Raw genomic sequence first — 11,421 nt, forward strand, 5'->3', positions numbered from 1 at the left:
TTTTATTCTGCCATTACCTTGCGGTTCAAGGCGGATTACATAAGAGGTTATCTGGACATTTCCAGAAGTGTTACAAAGTAGAGCGGGTTGCTTCGAGGGATTGAAATGCTTCCTGCAGTGTTAGTTTGTCTTAATGGATTTCTTGAATAGCAGGGTTTTTATTTCCTTTCTGAAAGTTTTGTAGTGGTGTCGTGATCAGTAGGCCATCGTACATTTTATTGCGTTTGACGCCTCTGATTGAGGGGTGCGTGAATGGTGTCTTGGTTCTCTTTTGCCCTGGTTGTGGTAGTTCGGATAAGGCGGTTGTTCAAGTAGGCTGGGTTGTCTCCATTCATGGCTTTAAGTAGTAGACAGTAAAATTTTAATAGTATTCTTGCTTGTATCAGAAGCCAATGTGAGTGGTGACGTGAACGTATTTCTTCAGCAAATAGATCAGCAGCATCTTCTAGCAGTTCCTTTGCTTCGACAATTATTTTATGATACCACACGTAAGACTATTTATTCAGTGGTTGCACCCCTTTGGACCCGAGACAGGAGACTAACCTTAGCAAGTTCAAATCCAGCCTTAAAACCTTTCTTTTCAAAGATGTCTATGAGATTTATAGCTAGGATTAAACACATATGAGACTCAGGCCATGGCCACATATCAGACAATTCCCCTCTACCTATTCGTTCTTCCCATCCCCCTCCTTTTTATTTTTAGGAAATGTATTTCATCTATTTCCCTTTTGTAGCATGTATCATCAGTTATATGTTGCTTTTTCCCCTATATTTTAAATTTTTTCTTTTATTGCAAATTTTGTACAATGTATACTGCTTTGGTAATTAAAGTGGTATATCAAGCTTAAAAAAAACTTGAAACTTGATATGCTTATGGGGGTAGTCACTGATGTGGTTAGGGGTTAACCACCCTGGGCACCGTCTTGGTGGGGACGCTGGCAACTCTCCTCCTCTCCACCCCCTGCTCCTTCCCACGCTTTCCCTGCCACGCAAACCTTCAATTCCCCCCCCCCTCCCCCAAATACCTCTAGCTTTTCGCCGGCACGAGCAGCAGCTCTAACCTGCTTCCTGCGCCGGCCTCAGCATTCCCCTCTGACATTCCTTCCGGGTCCCGCAACTAGGAAGCGACATCAGAAGGAGAGCCAAAGCTGGCGTAGGCAAGTTGGAGATGCTGCTCGCGCCAAGTTGGAGATGCTGCTCGCGCCAGGTACGGGGCTGGGAAGGGTTGCACACATTGCAGGGAGTGGCCCTGGACGCTTCCCATCCTCACTATGCCAGTGGAGGTAGCTATTCAACTTATCTTGTCTGAATGGAAAGATAACACCACACTATCATTGAATGCTTGGTGGAACATTGTTTGTCTGGTCAGGAAGTTGGAGGACGTTGCTGCACTTAAGACGCAAAGAGTTTGGCAGTTTAATAAAATGTGAGCTTCAAAGGATGTTTTTTGTTGGTTGTAACTGTGTGTATCTAATTGGGTCTCAGCTGGAGGATCATGTTTGGGGAGGTGGGGGGGGGGGGCGTTGTTTTATTGTTTTGTATACTCCGATGTTTACACAAATGACCTCAAGCTTTTTATCTTGGAGAAGCGGTTATATAGCTGCTTTTGAATTCACGTTTGTCTTTTGACATTTTAACACCTAATTGGACCCCTGAGGAAGGCGGATTATCATTTGGAAATCATTTATTGTGGAAACAAATCAATAAATAAGCATCAAGAACATCATCCTCCACAGTCTCTTTTGCTTTCATTCTCTTGGACCTTATCTTACTGTGGAGAAATTGGGTCTCCCTTTTCTTTTGCTATTAATGTTACGATGTACTGCAAATTTCCTATAACTTCTCCTTCTCCTACAGGCACCTCTTTTGGTTCAATATATCCCATCCTGTCACAACTATTCCATTCAAATCAACAAGAGTTATATGCCAGCACCGAAGTCATAGAGAAGTGGTCTCCAACACGTGACCCCCAAAGTCCTCCATTGCTGCCCTCAGTTTGCCGAAATGTTCTTCAAATCCTGTAAATGCATTAATTTCAATCTCGTCCACTTGACATCATAAATAAAAACAATCTCATAAGTGCATTACTCGGATGTCTCATTTATGGAATTTGCTACTGTTGGCAATCCAAAATAAAGTTATGGATGTCAGCAATTTCTGTGGCAGGTCCACAGTTATGGAATGCCCAGAATGGTACATCAAGGCTATGCCAAAATCTGAAGTCTTTTAAGAAATCTTTGAAAACTCATTTGTGTGTTAGAGCATTCGTATAGAGTTGCCAGACTTGTTCTACTTCTTCCTGTCATTTATGACTGAATATTTCTAAAGTACTGTATGTCTGTGATGTAATGACGCAGTATAAATTGTATTTATGTATGTAAATGCTGTAATCCACTTAGGTTATAAGTGGAATTCAAATTTTTTTAAATAAATAAAGTATATTTTTATAATATATAGTTGAAATACTGTAGAATCAATATTAGCATGATTTTTTAAAAAATGTTTAATACCCAGTCTGAGCAAGTAGATCAAAGCAGTTCACAAAATTAGTAGTATATGTAAGTTTGAAATCTTGTGGAGGTCCTTTACATGAAAAAGGTTGGAGATCACTGGAATAGAGCTTAACACTCGCCCATCGACCCTCAACAAAGATCCTATAGCATCAGGGCCAAGGCCAGTTCTAGCCCTTGTTGTGTCCTATACAGGCAATACGGAGAAAATAAGAAGACTCACAAGAACGGAAAATCAGACAAAGACCCCAAAAATGAGAACTCTGCAATCAAAGAAAATGAATTGCTAACTTCAGAGGTTCCCTTAAAGCCCAGACTCTGGCTCTAGACTGAGAATCTAGACTGGACTAATCAGATCCACAAGAGGGGTAATATCTACGGGTCGATGAATTGTGGTAGTGGTGGGAGGGGATCTTTCAAAATGTGTGCAGCCAGGGTGGGATCAGCACAAGTGTGAAAACCCAACATGTTCTTTACCATTAATTCTTTGCATACTAAGTTTTTATTCATAGGCCCCATGATGCCAGTAATTGGATGCTGATAATCAGTTTTTGGCACTAATTGGCATGCATTTGTAGGTGTCAGGATCCACCTGTAAATTTTATGCTTGGTTTCCATAAAGGGGGATTAGCCACGGAAGGGTCATGGGTGGATCAGGGGTGTACCTGTAATTCATGCACACTGTCGGGAAGGGGTAAAACACGGACCTCACGGATCTTAACTGCACATCCTTAAAAATCTGAGGTCTGTGCTACTTTTAGTCTCAGCATAGGTTATGGCTCTGACAGACCTCTATGACAATTGGGCGACGAATATGATAGGAGGCTTGCGCCAGAAGACGTATGAGGAGAGACTGGAAGCCCTGAATATGTATACCCTAGAGGAAAGGAGAGACAGGGGAGATATGATTCAGACGTTCAAATACTTAAAGGGTATTAACGTAGAACAAAATCTTTTCCAGAGAAAGGAAAATGTAAAACCAGAGGACATAATTTGAGGTTGAGGGGTGGTAGATTCAGGGGCAATGTTAGGAAATTCTACTTTACGGAGAGGGTGGTGGATGCCTGGAATGCGCTCCCGAGAGAGGTGGTGGAGAGTAAAACTGTGACTGAGTTCAAAGAAGCGTGGGATGAACACAGAAGATTTAGAATCAGAAAATAATATTAAATATTGAACTAGGCCAGTTACTGGGCAGACTTGTACGGTCTGTGTCTGTGTATGGCCGTTTGGAGGAGGATGGGCAGGGGAGGGCTTCAATGGCTGGGAGGGTGTAGATGGGCTGGAGTAAGTCTTAACAGAGATTTCGGCAGTTGGAACCCAAGCACAGTACCGGGTAAAGCTTTGGATTCTTGCCCAGAAATAGTTAAGAAGAAGAAAAAAAAAAAAAATTTAAATTGAATCAGATTGGGCAGACTGGATGGACCATTCGGGTCTTTATCTGCCGTCATCTACTATGTTACTATGTTACTATGATGGATCTTAATGCTTTTCCCTCCCTGTGCTGAGACTAAAAGTGGCACGGACCTCAGATTTTTAAGGACGTGCGGTTAAGATCCGTGAGGTCCACGTTTTACTCCTTCCCCTACACCAGGGATCTCAAAGTCCCTCCTTGAGGGCCGCAATCCAGTCGGGTTTTCAGGATTTCCCCAATGACTATGCATGAGATCTATGTGCATGCACTGCTTTCAATGCATATTCATTGGGGAAATCCTGAAAACCCAACTGGATTGCAGCCCACAAGGAGGGACTTTGAGATCCCTGCCCTACACTGTCATAGAATCAGGGAAAGGGACTGTGACTTTTTGTATTCTTTACAACCACACTGAAATTGATTTAAATACGGGTAATTCAAGCATGTTCCCTATCCGTCCCAGTGGGCTCACAATCTATCTAATGTACCTGGGGCAGTGGAGGATTAAATGACTTGCCCAGGGTCACAAGGAGCAGCATGGGGTTTAAACCCAAGGGGGATCTGCACCTAATGTAAGCCCAAGGATTTAGTATAAATCTTCATGCCTACAATTAAGCGCAGATTCCAGTGTTAAGTGCTGTTCTATAGACAACACTTAACCTTGAGCACAACTTATAGAATGGTACTTTGGCCCAGATTCTCTAACTGGGCGCCGTCGGTGGTGGATGCCTTAAAAGCAGCCGCCAATCATGTGACAGCGCCAGTTAGAGAATCGCAATTCCGGCAAAGATAGGCACCGGAAATGTAAGCCAGGGCTTTCCAGGCCTACGTTTCCGCTGCCCACTTTTGATGAGAACCATGGCGCCTAACACGCCTACAGTGGCATTAGGCGCCATAAAGCGCCTATGGAAGTGTGATTCTGAAGGAGTCTGGGACTGGGTTTCCTAAGTGTTGAACTAAGTTTTCTCTTTAATAAAATGCTGAATTATGTTTAGCTGCAGACCTAACTTATCTCATGTTCTAGCCTGCTTTGGGTGTTAGCTTGGACATTCTAACTTCTTATGGCTATCTCAGCATAAACGACATTTAAAGAAAGACTGCAGGGCTTAGATAAGTGACCTGCTAGTGTGAGCTGAGAACCAATGATTGTTAAGAAAAGTAACAGGTGAAAAGTTTTTTCTAGAATTCAGTTGTATAGCCAGAAGAATGTATAAATATCTCTGTAACGTCCTGGTTTCGGCACTTCTGAAGCCAGCTTGGAGCTCGGGAGTCGCATACGTATGCTAATAAACCATTTGTGCTTTCTTCAAGTCTCTAGGTTTTTTGGCTGCCCAAAGTGACCTTTCATTTCTATCGCTAGTTTTTTGTAGGTGCCAACAGGCAACTTGAAAATCAGCTTAAAACATCATTTAAACATTGTTTTTCACTGAACTTTGGTGCCTACTGGCACCTATAAAAATGGCACTGTTGAGAGAATCCAGGCCTTTGCGTGTTTTTTGTCTGCGCTGATTTTTTGTGCCATTTACAGAATTAAGCTTTAAGTGTATTTTATAAAAAGCACTAAGCCCAGAGTGCCCTTTATAGAACAGCGCTGAGTGTGTATTTTTAGAGTATCTAATTTTCAGCGCCTTCACTGAATCTCTACTATTAACTTTCACCAACTATGAAGCTATGTAACATTCAGAAGCAAGGGGGAGCAGTATGACAGTGCTGTGTAGGCTCTTTGCTTTAGCACAGCTGAGTCTTCAACTAGTTCTGTAAGATCCCACAGGTTACTTTAGCGAGGGAGGAGGCAGAAGCTAAAAGGGTGTGGCACTCTCGAAAAGCCACTTGTTTCAGGGTTCACGTCAATTTCCTTTAGGTCGATATCAGACTTTAAATCAAAGTTCTGCAGGATGGTGGTGAAAAACAGGAAGAGCTCCATGCGGGCCAGACCTTCACCCAGGCACATCCGTTTACCTGTACATGAAAGAAGAACATTACATTACATTAAATTAGAGATTTCTATTCCGACATTACCTTGTGGTTCAAGGCGGATTACAAAAGAGTTATAGAAGGCGGATTACAAAAGAAGATATCTGGTCATTTTCAGGGGAGATAAAGAGTAGATCAGGTTGTTTTGGGGAGTCGGGATGTTAGTGAGAAGAAGAAAGGAACTTGTGGTATTAAGTCTTTTTCAGGGTTTTCTTGAAAAGTATAGACTTTATTTCTTTTCTGAACATTTTGTAGTCTGGGGTCGTTATCAGTATATTGGAGATTTGGTTGTCTAGCTTTGCTGCTTGAGTGGCTAGGAGGCCATCATATAGTTTTTTCCGTTTAACTTCTTTGATTGGAGGGTGTGTGAATAGAGTGTGAGTTTTCCTATGCCTGGTTGAGGTAGTTTGGAAGAGGTGGTTGTTCAGGTAGGTTGGGATGTCTCCGTTTATAATTTTAAATAGTAGACAGTAGAATTTAAAGTGTATTCTTGCCAGAATTGGAAGCCAGTTTGAGTTGAGGTATGCCAAGAATGTAAATGAATTTGAGATGAGAATGCTGAACATTATTTTAAGCAGATTCACCCTCTGCCTGTTTAATTTGGGGCTCCTTTTACAAAGGTGCGTTTGGGCCTTAACGCGCGGAATAGCGCATGCTAAAATGCCACACGCGCTAGCCGCTATCGCCTCCTTTTAAGCAGGCGGTAGATTTTCAGCTAGCGCGTGCTATAGCGCGCGCTAATCCGATGCGTGCACTAAAAACGCTAGCGCACCTTTGTAAAAGGAGCCTTTGGTGAACTACACACTTAGATCTGGCTATGTGATGCATTTCCTACATTTAGCAGGTAAAAAGTATGCGTTCATTTCATAATCTGCACAATTATACACAATTTTGGAGCAATTCGTTAAATGGTCACTTCCATTTAGCTCCATTTAGCAGAGCTGCCAAGGGGACCAACTTGCTCAGTGAGAGATTTAGGGCCCACCCCCAGACGGCCCCACTCCACCCATTGCTCTCCTAGCTCACCCATTGCTCTGCTTCAGGCACAGCCGATTGGCAGACAAAGGCAAAAAGAATGACCCTCCACATTCAGCAGCAGCAGGAAACGCTTCACAAAATGTATTTGCCTGCTGTCACATTAGCGGTAACAGGAGTTGATGTTTTATGAAGCGTTTTCTGCTGCCACTGGTCAGGGAGGGCACTAGGCAGGAGATCAAGGCTGGCTTGTGGGAATGTGGCTGAAGACCCGCAAAAGCTGAAGACTCCCACTGAAAACGGAAAGGTCTGATTAAGGTTAGAGTTACCAGATGTCCGGGAAAACCCAGACATATCCTCTTTTTAGAGGACTGCCTGGGTGCTCGGACAGACTTTCCAAAACCTGGCAGTTTGTCTGAGTTTTGGAAAGCTCTGACCTCCCGGCTGCATCTGGAGGACCTCTGAGCATGTGCAGATGATGCCACATCCATCTGCGCATGCTCCGAGGACCTCCAGATGTGGCTCGGAGGTCAGAAAAGAAAGACGAAGCTTTGTAGTGATGGGACTGGAGGTAGAATGGGGCAGGGCCGGGGAGGAGAAGGCGGGGCTTAGGCAGAATGAGGCATGGCCATGTGTCCATGTTTCTCTGTGGAAAAATCTGGTAATCCTAATTAAGGCATCTCCAGTGCCACATAGTGAGACTCTATTCAATAATGACATTTGGACATCCAATTTCCATTATAGGATATTAGCCTAACCAGGCATTGATATATCTTATATTTCTGCCCTTGCAATTACACCAGCTTTAGACCTGCAGTAAGGATGTATATAACTTACCATATTTTATAAATTGCCCAACCAATATTCAGCCAGCGACAACATTTTTTTTTTTTGGGGGGGGGAAGCGGGGTTTAGTGTCAACATAAGGTTCTATTTATTCAGGGCATTTTGGCAAAATCCTGGTTTTATTGTGGTGCATGCTGGGACTTCTAGTTCTTAATTCCCTGATGAGTGTTCATCGGTGCAGTGTAGTAAACTCAAAGCTGTCCTCAAAAAAATGGAGCCTGCTAGCCGTCCCCTATACCTATTTTGCTATGAAATTTTAATTTCATGAAGATTTTTTTTTTACAAAAACACTGACAGTTGCCAGCTAGACTAGCCTCCAGTATTCAATGCCAGTCTGTGTCTTGGAATTGGCACAGAATATCGGGGTCTAAATGTCATGGGAATAACCACCAGACTCTATACAGCTGGGGCCTGCATAAGATACCAGGACCCTACAAAACTATAGTTGGCCTTGAAAGCCTCCCCCTGATTCCCTACTGGCTTTCCAAAAAGCCCCATCTGCTGGAGCAAGGCTCTTCTAAACTTCCAACTGCACCCCAAGATCTATGTAGGCCTGCTGGGCCTACCTGAAATCCCTCATGATATGTGGGGGTCATTGGGGACAGCAATGATTCCCTCTTGCCCTTTGGGCCTTGCCTTTGCAAAGCACCACAAGAAGTCACTAGCAGCCATTTGCAAGGGCCTTCCACAAGGGGAAGGAGTGAGAAGGCTTAGCTCCTGCATCAATGGCCCACCCTGTCCAGTAAAGAAGCAAGGACCTTAGATAGGCTACTTAGATTTTGGATTTGGGGGTTGGGGGTTGGGGTAGGACCTCATTCCAGAAGTTTGGGGAGGGATTTTAGATATTGTTGGCTGGGGAAGGGGGAAAGGGAGTTCTTTAGGAGTCCACAGCTACAATCTGGGGATCGTACAGGGGGAAGGAGGGGGGGAGGGGGCCTTTCAATGACAACTATAGTTATAAAGGTCCTGGTCAATATTCAGTACTGTTCTAAATTAATATGCTTATCTATGGTGGTACTAGCACTGGATATTGGCCGAGATCCTTATAACTCCAAGCTAATTCCTAATACCTCTCCCAGTAGTGCCCCTGACCTGCCTACTTTTTAGCAGCTGTCAGAAGCAATATTCAGTGACAATGCCTGCTTTCGTGCTGCTGAATAATGGTGGGGGTAGGTGGTGACAGGTGATTTAAGAGGGTAGGAGCTTCTCCTGCCGACTTAAATCACTTTGAACATCGGCTGGATTATGTGTAAGTGGAAGCTAAATTCCACAATTGAAGAGCAGGAAAAACCCCCACGCAGATAAAATACAGTCAATAAAAATAGGGTTAGAAGAGATGCTCACTCTTTCCCGCCATTTAGAGGAGAAGGCAATACACAGAGGAAGATTTTACTTATAAAGTACACATTTTTTTAAACAAATGTCTTGATTGATTGCTTTTATATCACCACACAAGTTTGAGTACTTTTTTTGACTCCTGAGGAAGGTACCAAAACGCAGGCAGTATTGATGGTTTTTTAAAACTATTTTCTCGTACAAGGGCTGATTGAAAAATAACGAAATTGTTTTTTTTATTCAGAACCAGATGACTCCTCAGGATAGAAACATTTTTCTTTTTCAAAGTAGCGTCCTTCACATTCAATAAATTTTTTGCAGCGTTTCAAAAATGATTCAAAGATGTGCAGTAGATTGTTTTGCGGCATCACTTTTAGTGCTGTGGCTGTGGCATTTTCACTTCATCAGCTGAAGAGAATGCCTTTCTGTGGACCACCGTATGCTTGCCATAATATTTCAAGAATTTCATTATCAATCTTTCCAAGTTTAACACAAAATTCAATCACATACCTCTGATGTACTCTCACAGACACGTCTTCCTCATCTGCCATGACAAAACATGCAAAGTTCTTCTTCTTGCTCTGACCCAGCAATGAAGACTACGGCAGTCCAACTACAGGTTCAGAAATGTTGATGTATGAGCAGTGACGTAGAAAGGATCACAGGCACTCAGGGCGGTGGTGCTCCCTGACCTCTTCTCTGCCCCTGTCACTCCCCCCCCCCCCGTGCATGCTCCTTCCCTTCCCCAGCACAAGCAGCATCTCCAACTTGCTACCTGCTCTAGCCTCGTCTCTCCCTCTGATGTCACTTCCCGGTTCCGCAACCCAGAAGTGACGTCAGAGGGAGAGCCGAGTCCATTACGAGCAGTAGGTTGGAGATGCTGTTCACACCGGTGGGGGGGGGGGGGGGGAAGAGAACGCATGAGCATGGCAGGGAGGGGTGGGAAGGAACGGAGGTGTGGGGAAGAAGAGAGATATTGGCATCCCCCATAAAGATGCTTCTCAGGGCAGTCTGCCCCACCTCCACCCCGCTTACTGCGCTACTGTGTTTGAGCTTCATAAGCATCAGCACAGGGAGGAGGGGGGGGAGCTGTACAGGGAGGTGGATTCCGGATAGGTGCGTGGCGTTGGAGGGGGGGGGACTAGAGAGGCAACAGGACTCTGGGTAGGTGCACATTGGAGTGGTGGGAGGGGGAGGAGGACTCCAGATAGGTTGAGCTGCTATAGGATTACTAGATATCTGGTTTCCCTGGACAAAAGTTGTTAAATTGAAAATCTACTCGGACTTCCGACAGAGTCCTCAAAAAGAGGACATGTCTGGGGAAATCCGGACATCTAGTAACTAGGCAGGGTAGGCCATGAAATTACCTTGGCATCACTGATATTTAGTGCCTGTGCCCACAAATAACAGTCCTGACTTTGCCTGAATATCCAGGTATTTGAACTAATAATCAGCCAGCACCCAGACAACTTCTGGAATCTGGGCAAGGCCTGGATATCAGTGCTGATGCCCAGATTAAGTCTCGCATTGAATATCCGGGTCAAACTCAGCCACCAGCTGAATATCAGCCCAATGATGCCAATGTGTCATTATAAAATAGCCGCAACCTAGTGCTACTTGGCCTCTCAACTTAGAAAATGAAAATGGTGGTAGATAAAGACCACGTGACCTATTCACTCTGCCCATCCACCTCTCCCTAACAGAACCCACATGCCTATCCTATGCTCTCTTGAATTCAGATGTAATAGAAAGTGAAAAATGATGGCAGATAAAGGCAACCTATGTGATTTGTTATTAAATTGTCCTCTGAGAAAAGAGGCATTTCCTTGGATGTTTAATGTGGAGGAGTAAATTACTCATGTGTATTTTAACTTTCAGTTATACCTACGTAAGAACATAAGAATTGCTGCTGCTGGGTCAGACCAGAGGTCCATCGTGCCCAGCAGTCCGCTCACGCTAATTTGCACCAAAGCAGGAAAAAAACAAGTAGATATTTTTGTACTTAAGGTCATATACCTAAACATAGAAACACAGAAAAATGAAGGCAAATAAAGCCCATCATCCTTATATTAAGCAGGACTATGATGGCCAAGAATAGGGGGAGAGTGTGGCACTATGGTTAAAGCTACAGCTTCTGCACCTTGAGGTTGGGGGCTCAAACCCACACTGCTCCTTGTGACCCTGGGGAAGTCACCTAATCCCCTCTCCACCCCCACCCCCCCCACACACACACCCATTGCCCCAGGTACATTAGATAGATTGTGAGCCCACCAGGACAGACAGGGAAAAATGTTGTGAATACCTGAATAAATTCATGTAAATCATTCTGAGCTCCCCTGGGAGAACAATATAGAAAATGAAATAAATAAA

At 44.0% G+C, this 11,421-nt stretch overlaps 1 protein-coding gene across 1 annotated transcript in view; it reads right to left on the reverse strand.

The window, feature by feature from the left end:
- Nucleotides 1-5,156: 5,156 nt before the first annotated feature.
- The window catches only part of LOC117364684 (cytochrome P450 2G1-like), a 54,098-nt gene continuing 47,833 nt past the window's right edge, over nucleotides 5,157-11,421 (reverse strand). The window contains exon 9 of the mRNA XM_033954157.1: nucleotides 5,157-5,880. Coding sequence (XP_033810048.1) covers nucleotides 5,699-5,880 — 182 coding nt within the window. The 3' untranslated portion in view covers nucleotides 5,157-5,698. The remainder of the gene's footprint in view (nucleotides 5,881-11,421) is intronic.

The sequence above is a fragment of the Geotrypetes seraphini genome, chromosome 8 (assembly GCF_902459505.1).
Source record: "Geotrypetes seraphini chromosome 8, aGeoSer1.1, whole genome shotgun sequence".
NCBI classification, from domain to species: Eukaryota; Metazoa; Chordata; class Amphibia; order Gymnophiona; family Dermophiidae; genus Geotrypetes; species Geotrypetes seraphini.